The sequence below is a fragment of the Ornithorhynchus anatinus genome, chromosome 1 (genome assembly GCF_004115215.2).
Source record: "Ornithorhynchus anatinus isolate Pmale09 chromosome 1, mOrnAna1.pri.v4, whole genome shotgun sequence".
Lineage (NCBI taxonomy): Eukaryota > Metazoa > Chordata > Mammalia > Monotremata > Ornithorhynchidae > Ornithorhynchus > Ornithorhynchus anatinus.
The window spans coordinates 26,706,141-26,729,795 of record NC_041728.1 but is presented as its reverse complement, the minus strand read 5'-3'; the positions used below and the strand labels follow the sequence as shown (position 1 = coordinate 26,729,795).

Below are 23,655 nucleotides of genomic sequence, written 5' to 3'. Positions count from 1 at the left end.
GCATGGCAGGAAGGAAAGGCAATTAGCAGTAGAAACTTTGGAAAATACTACTCGCTCTCCTAGAATGCCGGGGTTGTGTTGAGGGAAACACGACGTGTCGTACTCACCGTGTCAATGTTATTTGCGTGTGCCCAGTTTTTCCATCGCCAATCATGTTGTATCCAAACAGGCTCGTGTTGTCAGATGAAGTTCCTCTAATTCCTTGCCCGTGTTCTAGCCAAAATGCATAGTTAGATCCTACACTGTTAGAACTGAGTGTGTGTACAAGCTAACAGAAAAGCATTAATTAAAAAAAAAATTCAGGAATAATTTTTTATCTGTAACCCAGGTGGGGAATGTTGGCATTAACCATGAGCACTGTACAAAGATATTAAAAATTTAGATAAATAATACTGAGAACAGTTGTCTGAACAATAAAATTTCCAAATCCTCTAACTCACATTCAAATTAAGAGATACACGTGGATGATGTAGTCAAATCCAAACATGCCTTTGAACTATGTGCATAAACCAAGTAAGACTAATTTACATCTAAGCCAAATCTCTTGGAATTGTTCTCCCTCTTTAACATTCTGCCAAAGGCATATCAGAGCTTCATGTATGAAACATTTCTAAACTGGAAAGGTTAAGTAATTCAGCATCACATTAACACAGGTCCTACGTAAAGGAAAATTTGCCCCTTTTTTTTTTTTTTGCATGAGCCTATTTTCCACCTTAGCCAACATTTGAGTACATACTGAATTCTACGTGCTACCAAGAGCTTAGATGTCCTAGGTCCTCAGTGGATATACAGTCTATATTGACAGGACAGATGAGGCAAATTAGAAGAGATGTCCACTGGGTGTGGAGATCAGAAATGAGCACTAGATTTGAAATGATCCTGGTTGTTTTCAGGCGCAATCAGTTACTATGTGAGCAACTACTGTGCGCAGAGCACTGTACTAAGTACTAGGGAGAGTATGGAAGTGTTAGTGGAAATGATCACCACTTTCAGTTAATATGTGCAGAGGATTGCATTAGGGGCTTAGGAGAGTCCGATAGAGTTAGTAAGTACAGTCCCTGCCCTCAAGGAGCTGGGAGGTGGACAGTAAAATAAATTACAGGTAGAGGAAACAACTGAGAATAAGGATGTATTCAGCAAGTGCTTTTGAGGTGTGGAGGATTGAAGGGTTTGGGGGGACAGACCCAAGTGAATCAGTGGCACTATCCCGAGTGGAAAATAGGGAGGAGAGATGAGTGGTTAGTCAGGGAAGGCTACTTGGAAGAGGTGTGATTTCAGTAGGGCTTTGAACATGGGGAGAGTCGCATGGGGTCTGTTGGATATATAAGGAAAGGGAGTTTCAGGCCAAGGGGGTCATCTCACCCCCTGCTTCCCACTCGCTCTACAAGCTTACCGCCTACCAGGGGAGTCAGATGTGAAAATTACAGCTAGGCGGTTGTAACAACATACAGATATGTACCTAAGCGCTTACGCGGTGCATAAATGCTGAAAAGGCAGAGGGATCCGGGGTAGGGAGATGCGAGGTTAATGACCGAAGGCCTTCGAGAGGAGATGTGGTTTCAGAAAGGCCGGAGGATGGAGGAGCGCTGCCAGGTGGGAAGCGGATGAGGAACTGCAATGGGAGAGATGAGAATGAAGCTCAGCGAGTCGGCAGCTTTTGCAGAGTGGGAGAAGAAAGTGGACATGCTGGAGGGAGAGAGCTTATTGAAAGCCATAAAGCCCCTCGAGTAACTATTGGACGATTTCGAGGAAGGGGATATGTACTGAAACTGTCTGTAGGTAAATGATTTGGGCAGCGAAGTAGAGATTGGCAAGGGGGAGAAACCAGAGGCTAGAACGAGGGGGCCGGTGCAGTAGTTGAGTTAGGATGAGGGAAGGGCCGTGACCACTTTTGTGGCCATTTGGAGGGAGCAGATTCTGGGGAATGTCCTCTAGACCGTGAGCTCGTGGTGGGCAGGCAATATGTCCGTTGTTTTGTGTAGTACTCTCCCAAATGCTTAGGACAGTGCTCTGAAAACAGTAAGCGCTCAATTAATACAGTTGATTGGAGGAGGAACTGACAGGATTTGGCCACAGTCAGTCAATCGATGGCATTTATTGAGCATTTACTGTGAGCGGAGCATTCGTTCATTTCTTCGAATTTATTGAGCGCTTACCGAGTGCAGAGCACTGTACTAAAGAGCACTGTTGTAAATGCTTGGTAGAGGACAGTGCAACAGAGTTGGTAGACATGATCCCTTCCCACAAGGAGCTTACTGCCTAGACTGCATAAGGGGGGTTTTGAGAGGGTGGAGTCAAGAAAAATGTCATAGCTAGGCTTGAGAGTTGGGCGGGATGGTGTTCTCAACTGAGATGGGCAAAGTGGGAGAAGATTGGGGAACAAAGATAAGGAGTTCAGGTTTGGCCATGTTGACCCTGAGGTGGCCGTATGACAGTCATGTAGAGATGTCCTGGGGGCAGGAGGAAATGTGTTATTCATTTTAGGGAGGGAGGGAGGTCAGGGCAGGCGAGGTAGACTGGGAAGTCTTTGGACAATTTGGAAAATTTCGACAGTTCCCTGTCCAAAGAAGCAAGGGTAGATTGAGAAGACGAAGGGTACCCAGCCCAGAGCCTGAAGGAACTCCCACAGTTAGATGGCGGAAGGTAGAGGAAGAGCCGCTGGAAGGGACTGAGGTGGAGATGACTGCCGGAACAATAGGGTTAGATAACATTTCTAGGAGATAAGAATTATGGTCTTCGTTAAGCACTCACTATGTGCCGGGCACTGTACTAAGCGCAGGGATGGATACAGACAAATGGGGATAGGATAAGTGCTCGGATCAGCATGATAGCAGTTTGAATGGAGTGGAAAGGCCGGATTGTAGACATGTTGTGAAGATAGAACCGACAGATTGAATACACAGGTAGAACGAGAGAGGAGGGTCTAAAATGTCATCAAGAGAGTGAGCAGATGAAAATGCCAATCGAGAATCTTTAATGGAGCCAGAATATGTGATCGATGTTTAGCTTTTTCCTGAGATAATTAGTTAGGTTGTACTCGAGTAGTTACCGTGAGCGACTTTTGAAAGAGGAACAACCTTTGGAATGGCACAAGCCTTTGCACTCGCTCCTAGAATCTTCTCTTTGTGTTATGTTTATTGATGATATAATAATAATAATGATTGTCGCATTTGGGTGCTTATATTGTGTCAGGCACTGGTCTAAGTACCGGGTTAGAGATAAGATAATGAGTTTGGACAACAGCCCCTGTCCCTCATGGAGCTCACAGTCTACTCACCAGCAGGTGTGTAGGAAGCAGCATGGCCTAGTGGAAAGAGCCCAGACCTGGGAGTCAGAGGGCGTGGATTCTAATCCTGACTCCACCACTTTGTTTGCTGTGTTACCTTGGACAAGTCATGTAACTTCTCTGTTGTCCTCCTCTGTAAAATGGGGATGAAATACCTGTTCTCCCTCCCCCTTAGACTGTATGTTGCCCCAGAGCTTAGTACAGTGCGTAACGATTATTATTATCCTCGGCAGCCCCTTAATTTGGGTGTATTTAAGCATCTCTTCTTCACTGAAGTCCAAAGTTAGTCTAGGGACGACAGCTGGATTAGCTTTCTGAGCCGAAATTCTAAGCTAAGTACCCCGTGCGGAGTGAAATCTTCTCTCTTCCTTTCCGAATGACCTGAGTGTGAGCTCCTGTAATATGAACAGTGACTAGCTTTGGGAGCTCTGGATTCAAAACTATGTAAGAGCAATAAATTGCCAGAGAGTCTCCTTTTACAGCTAATGAAAATATTACTTCTCCCTCCCTTCTTCTTTAGACTGTAAGGTCTTTGTGAGCAGGGAAGGCAAAAGCCGTCTCCAACAACACATTTCAAAAGAATGGGCAGGGCTTAGCAAATACTACAGTTATTATTATTATTATAATACTTATAGGCTCCAAGCAGGTCCGTCACGGGGGCATTTTCCCCTTTTCACAGCTCAGTACAGGAGCTCAGTCCATGACAGCAACCGATACCCATCTGGCAGCTTCCCCAGTCTCTCCTTGTCTTCACTTGGTTGCACACTTCTAAATGAAATGGTTGATGTTTTTCAGCAATCCGTTGCCTACACCCTTCTCCCTTCACATGCACAAACAAAGGCATGTTTTTCTGCATTTAAGATGCCAGGTATTTCCCAGCTCCGTGTAACGTACCACAGCCTCATTGCTCCAGCCCCCTCCAGAGTCACTTCGGGAGATGCCAGGCCTGTTTATAAACATTGAGTTCTCCTTCTGGAAGCTTAAAAATGTCCTTTTCCAAGTCTTGCTGCAATGCGTAAGGCACTTGTGAAAAAAAATTATTTCATTAACCGGAACACGAGTTTGGGTCTCCTGAAGCCATACTTTTAAGAAACCTTTGCGCTTGCTTGATTAATGACAAGTCTCTATTTTATTTTCTTCTCGGTAATCTTGTAGCGTATCTCCACAGATTCCGAGACCCATCATTTGTCTCTCGTCATTGTGTGTGTGGTACTGTTATGACGCTATTGTCCCTGGACCAGCTCGTTCATTCACTTATATTTTCTTCTGAGGCCTGTTGTTTCCTCGGCACTTCCTTCTCCTTAGGGCCTCTACCATTTGGTCCTTGTTTGGTTTCCTCTCCGATTCGAAAACGGGTGGGTGCATTTTTCTCTACCGATCGCCTGCTGTTTTAAGAAACTTAGTATCATAGAACTAAAAGGGACGTAGTGATCTCCTCTGGCCTGGCCCCTGGTCTTCAGCGAGTGAGAAACTAAATGCCAGGACAACTGCGTCTGCCCATTTCGCAACGTAAGAACATAAGCAGTACCCTTATGAGTCAGTCCAGTGATCCACCGAGCCCGGTAGCCTCAGGTTGTTCCAAAGAACGGGTGATGGTTGCCCTGTAAACTCAGTGTGGGCAGGGGACGTATCCACCAACTCTGTTGTTTTGTACCCTCTGAAATGCTTAGCACAGCGCTCTGCACACAGTAAGTGCTCAATAAATACCATTGATTGATCGGTGGATTGCATCATCCTAGCATCCCGAGATAGCATTCTGGGATAGAGTTGTTTCATAAGAAGCCTCTTCCTGTGGTTGAGTCGGTCTGATTGTGGGCAAATTCTCCTTCAGGCCCAACCGACATCTCTCCAGCTTTAGTAATAATAATAATAATATTGGCATTTGTTAAGCGCCTACTATGTGCCAAGCACTCTTCTAAGCACTGGGGTAGATACAAGGTAATGGGGTTGTCCCAAGTGGGACTTAATCCCCACTTTACAGATGGAGTAACTGAGGCCCAGAGAAGTTCAGTGACTTGCCCAAGGTCACACAGCAGACAAGTGGCGGAGCAGGATTAGAACCCACGTCTTCTGACTCCCAAGCCCGTGTTCTTGCCACTAGGTCATGCAGATTATTAAGCGCTTCGGAAGCGCTGGGAGAGAACACACAGGTGGGAATTAAATGTGGTCCCTGGGCCTCATGGAGCTCCCAGTTTCAGCTCATTTCCTCTCGTTCTGTGTTCAGAGACACATTCTCAAAAGGTTGTTAAAAGCTATTTTTACATTTTATGATTTGCCAATCACCAGGAAATCTTTATTTTCTTGTAACCCTTTTATTTCATTATAAACGTCTTCATGGATAGATGTAACAAACAGCTTCATTTACTTAATGCCTGTTTCCTCATCCAGAAGGTTTTCAGAATTCATTTCTTAGAGTGGAAGTTTTTGGTGGAGTGTGACTCCATAGATGTGTATGTTCTGGGCATATTAAGTAAATTAGCAATGATAATAACATAAGGGTACCTATTTATGAGAGGTACCCTTAGAGAAGCAGCATGACTCAGTGGAAAGAGCACAGGCTTGGGAGTCAGAGGTCATGAGTTCGAATCCTGGCTCTGCCACTTGTCAGCTGTGTGACTTTGGGCAAGTCACTTAACTTCTCTGTGCCTCAGTTACCTCATTTGTAAAATGGGGATTAACTGTGAGCCTCACGTGGGACAACCTGATTACCCTGTATCTACCCCAGCGCTTAGAACAGTGCTCGGCACATAGTAAGCGCTTAACAAATACCAACATTATTATTATTACTTGATTGTAAGCTCCTCAAAGGGAGGGATCATGTCTACCAACTCTGCTGTAGTCTCCCAAGCACTTAGTACAATGTTCTATACACAATAAGCAGTCAATAAATGCCACTTATTGAATGGATTATAAATTTAGTAATTAAATTTCTTTCAGGGTCAACTAAATTATTCAGCTTATATTTGATATAATGTCTGTAGCACCAAACACATTCAGAAAAAGAAGAGTTTTGTTCAGTTTGTAAGTCTCAAAATTATTCATTTCCACTAATGTCATCCAGGAGAATCCAAAGTCTCAGTGGTTAAAATGAAAATGGAAGCAGATTCCATTTCTCCTAGGAAAGAAAAATCACATTTTCTTGGTCCTTTTTCCCATCCTCTCAAAAAAAACCAACTCATTAGCAATCCTGGACAATCCTGCCCAATACAAATCCCCAGAAAAACCTTGTGATATGCATCTTTTTAATTCCACTTATTTGAAACATGGCCTTGAATAACTTCCCAGTGCCTTATAGAAAATATATTTGCCCCCAAAATACTGAATATGGTATGGAGAGATTTTAGGATTAATTTTCTTTAGCTGACCTACTTTGGGGGTTGGGGGAAGGGATGTGGAGAAATGCTCTTCTAGTCCTTAGCACTGAATTCTGGTCGCAGGTGGACACATAAGGAGAACGCCTTACTGACTTGGGCAGATTATTTCACAGACGCCTAATGAGGCAATTGATGTTTGATTAAAGTTAAGCTAGAAAGATGTCAAGATATATTTGAGAATCTCAAGAAAAATAATTACTGCAGATATTTTCTTATGGCATTTGTTAAGGAGAAGCAGCGTGGCTTAGTGGAAAGTGCACGGGCTTGGGAGTCAGAGGTCATGAGTCCTAATCCCGGCTCAGTCACTTGTCAGCTGTGTGACCTTGGGCAAGTCACTTAACTTTTCTGGGCCTCAGTTCCCTCATCTGTAAAATGGAGATGAAGACTGTGACCCCACATGGGACAACCTGATCATCTTGTATCTCCCCCAGCGCTTAGAACAGTGCTTTGCACATAGTAATGCCATTATTATTACTATGTGCCAGGCACTGTTTTAACTGCTGGGGTAGATATAAACTGTGACTGTGAGTCCCATGTGGGACGGGGATTGTGTCCAACCTGATTACCCTGGATCTACCCCAGCTCTTAGAACAGTGCTTGACATATAGTAAGTGCTTAACAAATGCCATCATCATTATTATTATGCGTAGTATTTGGGACAGTACAATAGAATAGAGTTGGTAGACACGTTCTGTGCCCACACTGAGCTTACAGTCTAGAGGGGAAGACTGCCGTTAATATAAATATATTACGGCTATGTACAAGAGTGCTGTGGGGCTGAGGGAGATCTGGGTCAGGGAACGGGAGAAATGCCATGACCAGGAATGGGGGAGGGTGAAATTTAGTAATCTGGGCCCAAGGCTGGAGGTGATGGAGATAAGGTCAGGATTGCAAATCATCCATGAGCTTCCAGGGGCAGTGTTGATCTCCACGAGCTGGAAAACTCCCTGAAACTTAATTGAGCATTGGTCTCTTCTTTTATATGTTTTCTGGGTTATGCTTCTCTCTATTATCCCATGAGAAGGTGAGTGAAGCTGTCACCCTTCTATGGAGAAAGGGGGCTTGAAGAAAAAAAAAAACTGAGCCATAGAATAAACCCAGGTCTGACACAGACCCCTTTCAAATCTCGCTTCCTCTGTGAAATGAACAGGAAGCCAGTTGGCAACAAAAGAACTGAAGATTGCCCGATTCCATTTTCCAGACGTGCGATCACATTGGTGTTTCCAGTTCCCTTCTGGCTCACTGACCCCTCGCAGATGAATGGTTAAAACCCTAGACAAGTGTAGAACACTGCAAAACCCCAAACCCGCTTTGGGAGAAGAAGGGCACAAACCTCTCTCCAGCCAGGATTAAATCGGAGATTGAGAGCTCCAAGCGTGCGAGAAGTGAAAGCTCACAGTGTTTGTCAAAAATCCTCGTCGCCCCGAATGTCAGCTGCAAATGCTGAAAAACGAAGCCTCCCGAGAACATCATTTTAAAGTCCTCGAGGTTGTTGATGAAAGGGTGGAAAACAGATTTTGTCAAATGAATCTGCAAGTTGTTTTTAAACTCTGGGGACTGAAACCACTTCAGGCCACTTAGATGGAGAACTAGGCTTTAGGGTGCCTTTCTGAAATCCTCTACAGAGGGAAATGGGGAGGCATGTGCTAACACAAGTATTTTCATGCACCTAGAGGATAAAAGGAGAATATTAAGAAGGTAGAAAGAACAAACGAGACTATCCTCCCAGGATCAAAAGTCTCTTTTCCCAGTTGTGTTTCACATTACGCACTAGAAGGACAGATCAGTAAAGAAATAGTTTGTTGCCTGGAGAGGAATGTATAGCTTTGAATTGACAGCTTTTGTTTGGAAGTTGCCAGTCTGCCTTTCAGCTCCTAAAGGAAAATGAGGGCAGATATCTACGTTTGGGTAGGGGGACGATTACAAAACGGAAAATCCTAATATCGTAAGATCTTCGGGGGTAGGGATCGTGTCTTCCAATGCTTTTGATTAGTATTCTCCCCCAAATGCTCTGTACTTAGGAAGTGCTGAATAAATTCATTCAATCGTATTTATTGAGCGTCTGCTGTGTGCAGATACCATTGATTATGATTGAAAAAGGATAGAAGTGATCCCTTTTTAAATGTTTAAAACCCCTCTAAGGCCACCTCCTCATGATAATTTAATTACAGGTAGTTTTTCCTTGTGTCATAAGATTTTTCATCTTTTGGGAATCAGAGTGCCTTGGGACTTGGGAGACAGAGGAAGACCAGTGTGAGTTTTCCACATATTCCCCAACCACGACTTAAGCACTTCTGTGCCAACCGCACCCTTCTGCCCGTATTCAGTCAGTCATATTTATTGAGTGCTGACTGTGTGCAGAACACTCTATTGAGGACTTGGGAGAGTCCAGTGCAACAATAAAGTCACATTCCCTGCCCACAACATATTGCTAAGCACTAGTTCAAATACGTATCTCCTCCTTCTTCCTGAATTTCTATCTCCTCCAGGAGGCCTTCCCTGATGAATCTTTCATCTCTCCACCTTATTTCCCTCACCACTACCGCTTCAGCCCTAAACCCTCGGGTCTCCCCACTAGATTATGGACTCTCCGAGGGCAGAGATCACGTCAACTAACTCTAATGTACTCTCCCGAGCAGTGAGTACAGTGCTCTGCACACCGTAAATGCTCGATCAGTACCGTAGGTTGACTAAATGACACGTAGATTTGCACTCTGCGAAGCCCTGGGAGTCAGTCGCAGCCGATGCAGCAATCTTGTGTCTGGTAGGAGGATGCCTGCTGTCCCGCAGCAAGCGTGGCCTGGTGGAAAGAACAGGGCCCCGGGAGTCAGAGGACCCGGGTTCTAATCCTGGCTCTGCCTCTCGTCTGCTATATGACCTTGGGCTAGTCACTTCATCCGTGGTATAGTGGATAGAGCACAAGCCTGTGACTCAGAACGTCATGGGTTCTAATTCTGGCTCCGCCATTTGTCTGCTCTGTGGACGAGTCACTTCACTTCTCTGGGCCTCAGTTAGCTCATCTTTAAAATGGGGATTGGAGACGGTGAGCACCATTTGGGGCAGGGACTGTGTCCAGCCCAATTTGATTGGATCCACCTCAGCGCTTAGTACAGTGTCTGGCACATAGTGCTTAACAGATACCACAATTATTATAATTATTCTCTGTGCCTCTGTTACCTCATGTGAAAAATGGGAATTAAGATTGTTAGTTCTCTGTGGGACAGAGACTATTTCTGACATGATTATCTTGTATCTTTCCCAGTGCTTAGCAGCTGAGTAATAAGCAGTAAGCTTAGTGCTTAGTGCCTGGCAGATTGTAAGTGCTTAACAAATATCATTAAAAAAAAGACCCCTAGCATGTTCTAGGGGGTTAGGAGAAGCAGCGAGGCCTAGTGGATAGAGCACGGGCCTGGGAGTTGGAAAGACCTGGGTTCGAATCTGCTTGTCTGCTGTGTGACCTTTAGCAAGTCGCTTAACTTCTCTGGGTCTCAGTTTCCCCATCTGTAAAATGGGGTTTAAGACCGTGAGCCCCATGTGGGACACAGACGGTGTCCACCCCGAATATCTTAAATCTACCCCACTGTTTTGAACTGTTCCATGGCATATAGTAAATGCTTAACAAAGACCACAACTATTATGTTTTTATCCCCTAAAAACAAGCTCAGTTCTGAAAGGGAAGAGTGCACTGAAGTGGTGAAAAATCTTCACTTTCAGCTAGCGTGGGTTAGTGGGGTCTCTGCCATTTTACCCCCGTGACTCCTCTTCCTCCCTGACTCCTTATTTCCCCTTGCCATCAGCCGAGAAAGGCATCTAAATAAAGCACTGTTTATAAGGGAGCTGAACAAAAATGATTCTGGGTTTATTTGTCAAGTGCCCTGTGGCTGGTTATTTTTAAATTTACAGAGCTGTACAAGCAACAGTTTAACCCGCTGTCCCCAGAGCGAGCAAATGCTTTATGGATTTGATCCTTGGGTACTCTGGAGGGGGTCAGGCTGGAAAGAAATTAAGTAAATTCTTGGTGTTTATTGCAAGGTTCATTTAAATCGGATTTTAAGCTTTTTAGACTTTCATTTCCCCCCCTTTATAAAATTAAAAACTGGGATGCCTTGCTGCCTGTTCCAGAAATATATAGTTGTCTTTTAATAACAATAATAATTGAGGTATTTGTTAAGTGCTTACTATGGGTTGAGCACTGTGCTAAGCACTGGGTGAGATACAAAATGATCAGGCCCCATATGGGGCTCACAGTCTAATCAGTGGTATTTATTGAGCACTTACTCTGTGCAAAGCACTGTACTCAGCTCTTGGGAGAGTAGAGGACGACAGAGTAAGCAGACACCTTCCCTGCCCATAAGGAAGAAGGAGGGAGAACAGGCATTGAGTCCCCATTTTGCAGATCAGGGAACTGAGGCAAAGAGAAGTTAAGTGACTTATTTGCCGAGGTCACACAGCAGGCCCGAGGAGGAGCCAGAATTAGAACTCAGTTCCTCTGACTCCTGGGCCCGGGCTCTGACTTTTGAACCTGTCTTCACTGATGGCGAAGTTCGTTTGTGGGGGGGTTCATGGAGGGTGACGGAGCGCTTGTCCGCCTAACTCACAGCTAAAGCGAGGCAGCGTTGCTCAGTGGAAAGAACACGGGTTTAGGAGTCAGGTGTCATGGGTTCCAATTCTGGCTCCACCACCTGTCAGCTGTGTGACTTTGGGCAAGTCACTGAACTTCTTGGAGCCTCAGTTACCTAAAATAGGGATTAAGACTGTGAGCCTCATGTGGCACTACCTGATTACCCTATATCCCCCCAGTGCCTAGAACAGTGCTTGGGACATAGTGCTTAAATATCATAATTATTATTATTATTATTAAAGATGGTCCTTGATGGGGATGTTGTGTTAATTAATTGCAGGTCCCGGCATTGCTTGAACTGGTTTTTGAGAGAGTGATGAGAGTTTTGAGAAACAGCATGACTTAGTGTATAGAGCACGGGCCTGGGAGTCAGAAGGATCTGGGTTCCAGTCCTGGCTCTGCCCCTTGTCTGCTGGGTGACCTCGGACAAGTCACTTCCCTTCTCTGGGTCTCAGTTCCCTCATCTTTAAAATGGGGTTTAAGACTGTGAGCCCAATGTGGGGCAGGGACTGAGCCGACCATGATTACCTTGTATCCACCCCAGGGCTTAGAACAGTGCCTAGGACTTAGTGAACACAACAAAAACCTTAAAAAACAAATTGTTCAGAGCCATTCACATACAGTTTTGTACCCAGGCATCCGGTGGTAGCGTGTATGTGAGACGGTTGGTTGGCATAAGGGTGAAAGTCTCTACCTGGGGACCAAAATCTCGGTGAGCTTCCAGCAGCCCCAGAAGTGTACGAATACATTTCACTGAGAGAACGTAAATGCTTTGTTGGCAGGCTCTTCTTTACTCCCCAAGTGTCTAGTGCCCTGTACCACGTGGATGTTGAATAAATGTTACTACTGCCTAAAAGAGGAAGCTTCTATCTAACTTTCCCAATTTTTTATTTTACATTTCATTTCCAGTAATCTAGGATTTTTATCACTGGGTGTTTGCAGGTGTGTTGGAATTTATAAAAATGGCGGAATTCCACAGAATTCTGGGGTGGGTAATCTCATTTTCGTGTCTACCAACTCTGTTGTATTATAATAATACAAATAAAAATAATAATGTTGGCATTTGTTAAGCGCTTACTATGTGCAGAGCACTGTTCTAAGCGCAGGGTAATCAGGTTGTCCCTCGTGAGGCTCACAGTCTTCATCCCCATTTTACAGATGAGGGAACTGAGGCACAGAGAAGTGAAGTGACTTGCCCACAGTCACACAGCTGACAGGTGGCAGAGCAGGGATTCGATCCCATGACCTCTGACTCCCAAGCCCGGGCTCTTTCCACTGAGCCACGCTGCTTCTCTCCTAAAGCTTTGAATACAGTACTCTGCACCCAGAAAGCATCCAATAAATACCACTGATGATGACAGTTTTCCAAACCCGTTAGAGAGGTTGCTTTTTTTTCCTTTCCCATGGTAGGATTAGTTTGCTTAGTAAACCAAATGAGTTGCTAACTGAAAACAGTGCTACTGTCAGAAGGGTAGGACTTTTTTTTTCAAATTAAGATTTATTGAAGCATGACATCTTTTACAAGATTCTCAACTGGAAAATATTTCTTTTGGGAGGAAAGCAATTGTTGCCTAGTGGATAGAGCACAGGCCTCATAGTCAGAAGGACCTGGGTTCTAAGCCTGACTCCGCCACGTGTCTGCTGTGTGACCTTGGGCAGATCGCTTTACTTCTCTGTGCCTCCATTACTTAATCTATAAAATGGGGATTAAGACCGTGAGTCCCATCTGGGACAGGGACTGTGTCCAACCTGATTAGCTTGTATTTACCCCAGTGCTTAGTACAGTGCCTGGCACATAGTACTTAACAAATACCAAAAACAAAATAAAAACCTCACAAAGAACTAAGCTCAGCTATTCTCAAAAGTGAATATTGCTATGGTTATTTTCTAAACTATGTCCTTTAGGCCTTTCAACTGAAGCTGTATTTCCAACTGCACTTCTCTGCGCCTCAGTTATCTCATCGGTAAAATGGGGATTAAGACTGAATCCCATGTGAGACGTGGATTGTGTGTCCAATATGATTGTCTTCTTTCTACCCCGTGCTTAGTACAATGTCTGGCTCATAGTAAGAGCTCAACAAATACCATCAAAGTATGTATATATCTCCTAAGTGCTTAGTACAGTGCTCTGCACATAGTAAATGCTCAGTAAATACCATGGATTGATTGATTCTTGAATCAAATCTCTGGTTTCTCTCAGCTGATGATATTTTATAAAGCAAATGAAATTGTGCTTGCCGAATAGTATCAGGCTTCGAGATCTCTGACCGGATACAGGGAAGTGATAACAGAGACGGGCTCTCTTGGTTTGGGCTGCAGAAGTCATGGTCATCTCCTCCTTGATAAAGAACCGAATAGCTTAGGCCTTGAACCTTTGGACTGTGGACCGGAAAATACCCTCCTTTTTCTTGTTGTCATCTTCAACCTCTCCCTCTGCAGCTGCTCCTCCCCTTCTGCCGTTAAACGCACGGAGTCCCGGTTTTAGAAGGAGTCCTCGCTCAACCCTTAGGTCCCAGCTCCCATTTCTCTGTCCCAACTCCCATTTCTCTTCAGATTCCCGGAATGGGTCACGTGCACCCCACTGCCTGGATTTTCTCTCCACTAACACTCTTCTTGGCCCTCTGGGTCTGGTTGTCAACCTCTTCACTGCACTCCCTGCAGGGGCCCCAACGGTCAGCTCAAACTCCATCCTCAAACTCTCTGCTGCCTTTGATTTCATGGACTACTGCCCCCTCCTCCTCAAATTTCCACCCAAACCCTTTCCTCCCCCATCTTTCCAATGACTGTGGATTACACCACTATCCTTCCTGTTTCCCAAGCTTGTAACTTTGGCATTACCATCGTCTCATCTCTCATTCAACCCACATATTCATTCCGACACCAAATCCTGTCAGTTCTACCTTCTTGGCATCGTTAATGTCTGCCCTTTCCTCTCCATTCAAATTGTGTCTATGCCGATCCAGTCACGTACTGATGAATTTCTCAGGGCCCTGAACCATATCAACCTTTCGACCAAGTCCAGCACTTTTTTATGGTATCTGTTAACCACTTGCTATGTCCAGGCACTATACTTAAGCACTGGGGTAGATACAAGTTAATCAAGTGGGACATAGTCCATGGCGCATATGGGGCTCAGGGTCTTAATCCCCATTTTACAGGTTAGGTAACTGAGGCACAGAAAAGTTAAGTGCCTTGCTCAAGGTCATGCAGCAGACAAGTGAACTTATGTGCTCATTTGTCTATATTTTTATTACCCTATTTATGTTGTTAATGAGGTATACATCCCCTTGATTCTATTTATCGTGATTAGGTTGTTTTGTTTTTGTCTGTCTGGCTCCCCTGATTAAACTGTAAGCCCGTCAGTGGGCAGGGATTTTCTCTATCTGTTGCCGAATTGTACGTTCCGAGCGCTTAGTACAGTGCTCTGCACATAGCGCTCAATATTGAATGAATGAATGAATGAACTTGTGTATATGTGCCCATTTATTTACTTGGACCACTTGAATTGTAAATATCTTTCTGTTTGTCTCTCCCATTAGAGTGTAAGCTCTGTGCGGGCAGGGAACCTGTCACTTCATTGTTCTGTACACCCGAAAGGTCTAGTATACTGTACCGTCCCAAGTGAGTATTCAATATGTGCTACTATTACTTTTTTTTAATAACAGCACCCCTTCGTTGTCTTCTCTGGGAGCACTGGGCAATTCGACTGTATATTTCTCCCCTTTGCCCTGCTCCTATTCGGAATGATTTCTGACCTCTCTCCCCTGGTATTCGGAAACCTCCCTTGTCCGGCCGATAACCGGGGTCGTTAAAGCTAATGGCCGGTTTTCTTTCTCCATTCGAATTTCAGTTCAGCCATCAGCAAACATTGGGAAGCGGAACTGGCCACCCTCAAGGGTAACAATGCCAAGCTTACAGCTGCCCTTTTGGAGTCCACTGCCAATGTCAAACAATGGAAACAGCAACTCGCTGCATATCAAGAGGAAGCAGAACGCCTCCACAAGCGGGTAACTTCACTAATAATAATAACAGTAATAATCATGGTATGTGTTAAGGGCTTACTATGTGCCAGGCACTGTTCTAAGCACTGGGGTGGATTCAAGCAAATCGGGTTGGACACAATCCCTGTCCCACATAAGGCTCCCAGTCTTAATCCCCCATTTAATAGATGCGGTAGTGAGGCACAGAGAAGTGAAGTGACTTGCCCAAGGTCACTCAGCAGACAAGCGGCAAATTAGAACTCGGGTCCTTCTGACTCCCGAGCCCATACTCTATCCACTAGGCCATGCTGTTTCTCAGCTTAACTCAGGATTGCTGTCCATATGCATGTGGACCTAAACATTCATTGGTGGTCTGGAGGAAAGAATTACAGCACAATGAGACTTCAAGGGGTTGCTTGGCTGTTGTTTAGATATACAAATATAGATTTCTGAATGAGACTCGGTTAAAAGTCCCTTTATCCCTCTGTCTTCCCCTTCCTTTCTGTCTCCCTCCCCCTCCCTCTCACTTTCATTTCCTCCCTCAGAAACTTTATTGTGTGTTAAGAAAGCAATATGACAAGTTGGAGATGAAATCATACACGTTTTGATGTGGTAGATTGCGTTTATGAAATACTCTTCGTTCCAATAAAATCTGGATGCATCTTTCCAGAATACCAGCTCACGCTCTAACCCTCACTGACATTCTAGGCAGCTAAAATCTCTACACATCCCCAAGGCTGGAAGTGTGGTGAAAGTCGCCTGCAGTTCAGGGGAGTTCTTAGCAGTGAGGCCAGTGGAATGATAGAAGGGCTTCCATTTTTGTCGAGACTCTTCACCTTTATCAGTTACTCTCCATTGAACATCCTAATATCCAAGCAGCTTCCACTGTTCAGGTCACATGTGTTTTGTCCATCAGGATGAAAACCTTTCAGGTCCATTTTTACGATGGGTGAATTCATAGCGGTTACTATCCCCGAGCTCTGTCTTCTGGAAGCTGACACTTGGATAACATTTTGTATTCGTGTTTTGGTGGATTAATACACATGTGAGGTTTGGGTGCAATGCCCTGTATGACTTAAATTTAAAATTTAAAATAAAAAAGAGAAATTGTATTTTTTTATACTGCTCTGCTTTTCGTACCTCAAAAACGTATGCCTATATATTCCTGTGGATTTGGTGAGGGGTTAAAGAGAAGTAATTCAAAATCATATATTCAGTTCAGCACGGCAGCAGCCGACACCTCTTCCCTTTTGTCACTCATATTCCTTAACAGTTCATAGTTCTATCATACAAGACTGGAACTTGCCTAAGTGTCAGCAGGGCCAAGGGCTATGCCATTTTATGGTATTCGTTGAGCGCTTTCAGTGTGTCAAAACACTAAGAGCTGGGGTAGATACAAGATAAGGTTGGACGCAGTCCCTGCAGTCCCTGTCCCACGTAGGGCTCACAGTCTGTCAGAGAGAGGATTTATTCCTCATTTTACAGATGAGGTAACTGAGGCCCAGAGGAGTGAAGTGATTTGTCGAAGGTCACACCGGCCCGCTCTCTTTCCATTAGGCCATGCCACTTCTCCGATCTGCCAGAAAAGATCTTTCAGTATTCTCTTTCTAGCCAGATGACAGTGACTCCTATCACCTTTTCTCTAGGTGACTGAACTGGAGTGTGTGAGCAGTCAAGCAAATGCCGTCCACTCCCACAAAACGGAGCTAAACCAGACCATCCAGGACTTGGAGGCGACGCTGAAGACAAAGGAGGAGGTATCGTTAATGGTCATTTGACGGTAGAGTTGCAGGGAAATCCTTTTGGGTAGATTTGTGAATGAAACCTTTCCTTCCTTTAATTTTCAGAGTGATTAGGAAGCCCTAGTCAGAAGGCCGAGGTCTTTGGACTTTGATTTTCCCTGCCGTTGTCCCGCTTTTCTTCACTAGTTCATCAAGCATTTTGTAGGGCGGCAGTCCAAAAGAGAGCCCCTTACATAAAGAGACGCTTGTATGGGGGACAGAAAGGTCGGATGTTGCTTTGGACCGGCATCGGATTTCTCACTTCATCGCCTCGGACACAGTGGCCGGAGTTCAAGGGAAAGATCTTAGAGCCGAGGTCCTGCTCCTTGCATCCAGTCGGTCCCGTCTCGAGAACATTGCAGGGAGGAAGCCTTGGGGTTCTGTTTAGGGATTCCCCGTCAGACAGATGCTGCCCCTTTCCTCGATACCGCGATCATCAGTGTTTTCTTCCTTTAGCCTAACCTTCGGGGTGACTCATTAACGGAACAAAAGGAGAATCGAAATGCTGGCTGTGGGTTTTTTGGTTAAACCTCAACCCTCTTTGAATATATAGCACTAAAACCATCATAGTAACTGGGGTGGGAAGTTACCTAAGGGACAAAAAGCTTTAGTGTTTTTCTTCCCTAAACGTCAAGAATGAGCAGATGCTCCCGATCACTTTTCCTGTTACCGGGATGACAGCCTGAGGCCACTTCCAGTGCTTGGTACATCACTAACGGTGTTGTTGAAGGGGCTGCTTTTCCCTTTCCAGGAAATAGAGAGACTGAGACAAGAAATCGACAATGCCCGAGAGCTACAGGCCCAGAGGGACTCTCTGACGCAGAAACTTCAGGTGAGTGACTGCACAGAGTCGATTTCCATCAAGAGGCTACTAGCCCACCATTCGTTCAAAGATTCATTATTTCGCTCACTGTCAGCCGCTCCCCCCTCCCACCCTCCGATCTTCAGATTGGTGTCTGTTTATTAAGTCTTCAGAGGTTTCCAGGTATTCTCGTACCATTCTCTCCATTTCTTTAATTTGCTTTATCCTTGACTGTCTGCCTGGATAACTGGGGGCATCTCTTGGGTGGAGATTTTCCATTGGTAAAACTGGAAAGAAATCATGAAATGCATAGAGTGATATTTTCAGCCTGTTTTGTGTCAATTCCATAGATGCTCAGCCAGTTTGCAGCTTTGCGTGTGCCTCGGTGGAACTCCCCTAGTGAATTCCAAGGGCTGTGTACAGGACGCGCGTAAAAGAACGCCCATCTTCATTTGAACACTTTCAGCCTTAAGGCTAGTGGTGGAGCTGTGGGTATCTAGTCTACTTGAGAGGAGAACAGAGCTGTTGGGATGCAGAGTCATGGACAGAGTAGCACTGCAATAGCAGGGGAATGTGGAAGGAAAAGAATTGGTGAAGATGATTAGAGTCCAGCAAACTTAGGGTAGCCTTTTTTTTTTTATTAGTCCCTCCCCTGAGCGCCACAGTGACCCCAAACCACCACCCGAATCAGTAGGTCAGTCAATCAGTGGTGTGTCTTGAGCACTTAGTGTGTGCAGAGCACTGTACTAAGCTCTTGGGCAAATAGAAAGCACCAGGGTCGGTAGACACGTTCCCCGCCTGCAATGAACTTACAGTCTAGAGGGGACTGATAACTCTAAAGGGGCCAGGCAGGCAGCTGTACACGTTTCTGGGTTTGGCTGCAGCTGAAACCGGAGAACTCAAACCTGGGCCGCGTGTCTTCGGAAAACCCGCAAAGCAGCGACGCTCCACGGACATCACGTCCCGGCCGACTCGTCTTGCCTCATTTAGCCGGGCTCTGGACGTGCTGGAGCTGAGGGCCTGTGCTCAGGATGGAGGGGCAGCACAGATAACTGCCCCCACAGTTGCGTATTGATTTCTAGGAGTCGTCAAGAAGGTGCGAGGCTCAAGTCCGGTCCCTGTTGAATCGGGACTTGGCATCGAGGGGCTGCGTGGTGAGGAGCTGTGCTTAGGAGAGAGTGGCATAGGGGTTGCCTTCAAGCCAGCAGGCTGGCGCATGGCAGGATCTCACGGCGTGGCAGAGAGATGAGCCGGGAAAGACGCTCCCACTTAATGTTGGTATTTGTATTTGTTAAGCGCTTACTATGTGCCGAGCACTGTTCTAAGCGCTGGGGTAGACATAGGGGAATTAGGTTGTCCCACGTGGGGCTCACAGTCTTAATCCCCATTTTACAGATGAGGGAACTGAGGCACAGAGAAGTGAAGTGACTTGCCCACAGTCACACAGCCGACAAGTGGCAGAGCTGGGATTCGAACTCATGAGCCCTGACTCCAAAGCCCACGCTCTTTCCACTGAGCCACGCTGCTTCTCCGAGGTTTCTGCCCCCTTTCAAGATGGCGGGGAGTGGGTCGGGGAAGCGGGGAATGGTGCCGGAGGAGGGTTTGGCCCTCATCCTGGGCCAGCTTGGAGCTGCAGGGGACCGTGACGTGGCAGAAAACGATTCTGAATCTCCAATATCAGCGCTGGCCTGGTGCTCGCAGGTCAGGCCAGTTGGTAATTTATCTCACCGCTCAAAGATGAGTCGGGGAGGGTGTTCATTTGTACTCTCAAGACCCCAAAATGAAAGAAGAGCTGGGCTCACTTTGCAAAGAGTAAGTGTCCCGAACCTTTAATTCCCCATTCTTCCTCTTTCACTGGGCTTCGTACAGTTTCTTTGGGTGTAGTGAACGACTTGAAAACAGTTTTCCGTTTGATTTTGGTCTAGCATGAAAACATCTTTGAATCCTGGAAGTTATTTGTACTGACGAGAATGAGATGAAAACAGACTGACTGGGGCACTCCCATGAGCTTCATTAAAATGAATTCCTGAGTTTCCTTCAAGAGCTCATTTTGTTTGAATATCGTTATACCTAATTCTCATCCTCTCCTCCCTCTTCTGTCTCTTGCCCCCCTGGCCAAACCAAGGGAAAAGAGGAAAAGGACAGGGCAGACCAACGTGCCAACCTGCAGTTACATCACTGTAAACTTGCTGAGGCAAGGACTGTAGCTATTATATTGTTCCACTGTACTTTCCCAAGAGCTTAGTACAGTGCTTTGCACAAAGTAAATGCTCAATAAATCAGATTGACTAACTGACTGATTGAAAGAATCTGGATCTTCCCCATTAGTCAGGGGCAGAACCCAGGGCATACAGATCAAACTAGAGGCCAGGACTCTAACGCCCATAAGCACGGAGAAGCAGCTTGGCCCAGTGGCTAGAGCACAGGCCCGGAAGTCAGAAGGATCTTTGTGCTGTGTGACCTTGGGCAAGAGACTTCACTTCCCTGGGCCTCAGTTCCCTCACCTTTAAAATGGGGATGAAGACTGTGAGCTCCAAGTGGGACAGAGATCTAGACTGTAAGCCCGGTGTAGGCAGGGATTGTCTCTCTCTCTATTGCTGAATTGTACTTTCTAAGTGCTTAGTACAGTGCTCTGCACACAGTAAGCACTTAGCACTCAATAATTACGATTGAATGAACAACCAAAAAGGCCTCCATGGCTCGTCAACTCTGCAGTGACTTGTGACGTCGGGCCTGCCGGGTTTATTTCCAGAGCAGAGGGCCGCGTTTGAGGGACCCGTTTCAAGGGCTGGCGGGGGTGCTTTCCATCTATCTGTTGAATTGTGGAATTTCCTAAACCACAGTGTTATTGTAGCACCGGGGCTACCTCGAGCACGTTGGCCTGAAAGAGGTCGACTAAGATCGCCTTCTTACAAGACCCTGCACGGCTCGGTTAGTGATGGGAAAAGCGTCGGCAGAGACTCTCCTTCAACCGAGGGAAGGAGCGGGACCTAGTGGATAGAACCCGGGCCTGGGAGTCAGAAGGACCTGGGATTTGGAAGGGTCTGATCCCGGCTCCGCCACTTGTCTGCTGTGTCACCTCGGGCAAGTGACTTCACTTCTCTGGGCCTCAGTTCCCTCATCTGTAAAATGGGGGTGAAGACTGTGAGCTCCATGTGGGACAGGAACCGTGTCCAACCTGATTGCCTTATATCCACCCCAGTGCTTAGAACAGTGCCGGGAACACAGTAAATGCTTAACTAAAAAACAAAACAAAACAAAAAACCGAGACCCGGCCAGCTGGACCCCTGGGGAATTGTCTTGGAGGTTTGGAAACGGACTAGCAGTCCGAGAATAAGAATGTCATCTCGAACTCCTGGTGCTTCTCCTTCTTCCTCTCCCGGATGCAGGGAGCAACGGAGATCAGGTCCGCTGGGCCAGGTGGCGAGCCAATCAGTGGTATTTTTGGAGCATTTACTGTACTAAACGCCTGGGAGAGTAGAATACTACAAAATCGGTAGACATTATCCCTGCTCACAGCAAACTTACAGTCCAGAGGGGTGAAAGGCATAAATGTAAGGAAATTACGGATAAAGCCACTTTGGTAGTTCTGGGCGATTAGGAGCCGGCCGAGAAGGGTTGGCTAGGAAGTGGACAGCATCGGAGAGTTGAGGTCGTGTGCCGGAGTCTGCTTCCTGCTTGCTTCCTACCGTCTGGTTTCTCCCATTTCTCCGCGGATATGGCAGTGATAGTGGCAACCCTGGAGTCCCTTGGTTTTTCACAAGTCTAGAAGGAACCGTTGCCAACCCAGAACTTACCCTCCTTCTGCTCCTGGGTCTGTCTGGGCCCGCGGCCACCCCTTCCCCAAAAGGGCGGTGAAAGCGGGTTTCGGTGAAAGCAGGTTTCAGCTGAGCCTCCCTTCCGGTCGATCTCTTTCCCGCCCGAGGAAGCTCTTGGCTCTCCAGCCCCTCCGATGGAAGAGAATCCTCTCCCTGCCCCTGCCCACCCACTTTATCACCGCAGCAGACAGCTCTGCTCGGTATCCGTGGGGAAACGGTCCCTCAAACCTGGGCTTGGAGCAAATGAAAACACCAGTCACGGGCACTCCCATTTGGGGCCTCCTGGCCGGCGACGTTTTTAGCTTGAGACAGTCCATAATCTTCTCTGGCAGGTCAGACAAGCTGCTTTTGGAGCCCAGAGCACGAGGCTCCACATTGGCCAGGTCCCTGCACCTCTGGGGGTCTCCCCACTCAGAATGGAGCACGGGAGGGAGGAGGAGGTGGAGGAGGAGGCTTCAAGTGCCGGATTGCTCTGGGGCTTGTGCTCCTGGATCAGGAGTAGGTACCATAGGAATTTCTTCACCTGCCCGTTAGCGTTGTCCAAGCCCCACCCTGACAGACCGACAGAGAGGCGCTGAGGCTGCTCTTACGTCTGTGCTCCCCAAGCCCTCCCTGAGTGGCATCTCCGGTGTGGCCGAGTGTTCAGAGCCCGGAGCTGGGTGACGGGAGACCTGGCTTCCGATCCCGCTCTGCCACTTGTCTGCTGTGCCACCTTAGGCGAGCCCCTTCTCTTCTCGGTGCCTCAGCTTCCTCATCTGTAAAATGGGGGTTCGGTTCCTCCCCGTCAAGACGGTGATTTCCGTAGAGGTCAGGGACCGTCAGATCTGACTGTATCGTATCTACCCGAGCGCTTGGAACATAGGTAGCATTTCGCAGATAGCCCCGTGGCGGTCGTGGTTATGAATGGTGCCACTGACTCGCCCGTTTGGCTTTGGGTGGCACTGTTTGAGATGGAACGCTTCCTCTAGCCGGTCAGGTGGCCACAGTAACTACCCTGAAGCTTGATCCCTGGTCCCCTACTCCCCCCAGGCCAAATCCCCCTCACGTTCCTCTCCCTCCTGCCTCTCCTCCTCTTCCCCTCCCTTCCTGCATTAACACGTTTCCTTTTTCTCCCACCAAAGGAAGTAGAAATCCGAAACAAAGACCTAGAAGGACAGCTGTCCGACCTGGAGCAACGTCTGGAGAAGAGTCAGAATGAGCAAGAAGCCTTTCGCAATAACTTGAAGACACTTTTAGAAATCCTCGACGGGAAAATCTTTGAGCTGACAGAATTACGAGACAACCTCGCCAAGCTCATAGAGTGCAGCTAAAGCAGTCGGAATGCCGGTGGCCGTCGTTTTAAAGCAGCACCGTCTGTCCTCAAAAGACTCCGCTGGGCTCCGCGTTCAAGTTGCACAAGATCCGAATCTCGTTCCTTCAGGAGGAGGGACCGTTTGCCAATTGGGGAAGTACATTTCAGTGTCAACTTTAGGACTCAGCTTGCAGCTAGTTGAAAAGATGAAAAAAACTTGAACTACAACTTACCTCCTTGTATATTTATTGGCCATAGCTAAGTAGAGAGATATTACCGGTAATCCGATGCAATCTTTTGCTGATATCAGCCCGAGGGAGAATCAAGTGTCCAGGTCACGTTCCCTCTGTGTGCGTTAGGGTAGGGAGGCCATCGGCTTTTTAAATTGATTTCCTCGTTTATTAATTTTCCAGTTTCTCATCGCCGGTGTTTGGCGAAAAACACTCGGCGATGAAAGCCCTGTGTCTTCGGTTATAATCTTAATGATTTCTCAGGATATTTTGCACTGTTGAGAAGCAGTGCCGTGACCAATTAATTCTTGCCAGGAGTGAAAGAGGATGCCTCTCTAATTGAGAGCTAGTCGACCTAACTGCGGGTTTAGCGTTCTTCCCTTTTTATACTGGGAGATGTTTCACTCTGGTGTTTACTCCGGTCTTTTATTATGAGGTTCCAGGTCTGGTTTCCTTTCCAGTGTTCATCCCG

At 46.5% G+C, this 23,655-nt stretch overlaps 1 protein-coding gene across 2 annotated transcripts in view; it reads left to right on the top strand.

Moving 5' to 3' along the window:
• HOMER1 (homer scaffold protein 1) overlaps positions 1-23,185 on the top strand; it is an 89,508-nt gene extending 66,323 nt beyond the window's left edge. For both annotated transcript variants that reach the window (XM_029061866.1, XM_029061865.1), the window contains 4 exons: positions 15,132-15,288; positions 16,908-17,018; positions 17,794-17,874; positions 22,784-23,185. In XM_029061866.1, the coding sequence (XP_028917699.1) occupies positions 15,132-15,288; positions 16,908-17,018; positions 17,794-17,874; positions 22,784-22,972 (538 nt within the window). In that variant the 3' untranslated portion in view covers positions 22,973-23,185. The remainder of the gene's footprint in view (positions 1-15,131; positions 15,289-16,907; positions 17,019-17,793; positions 17,875-22,783) is intronic.
• Positions 23,186-23,655: the final 470 nt, after the last annotated feature.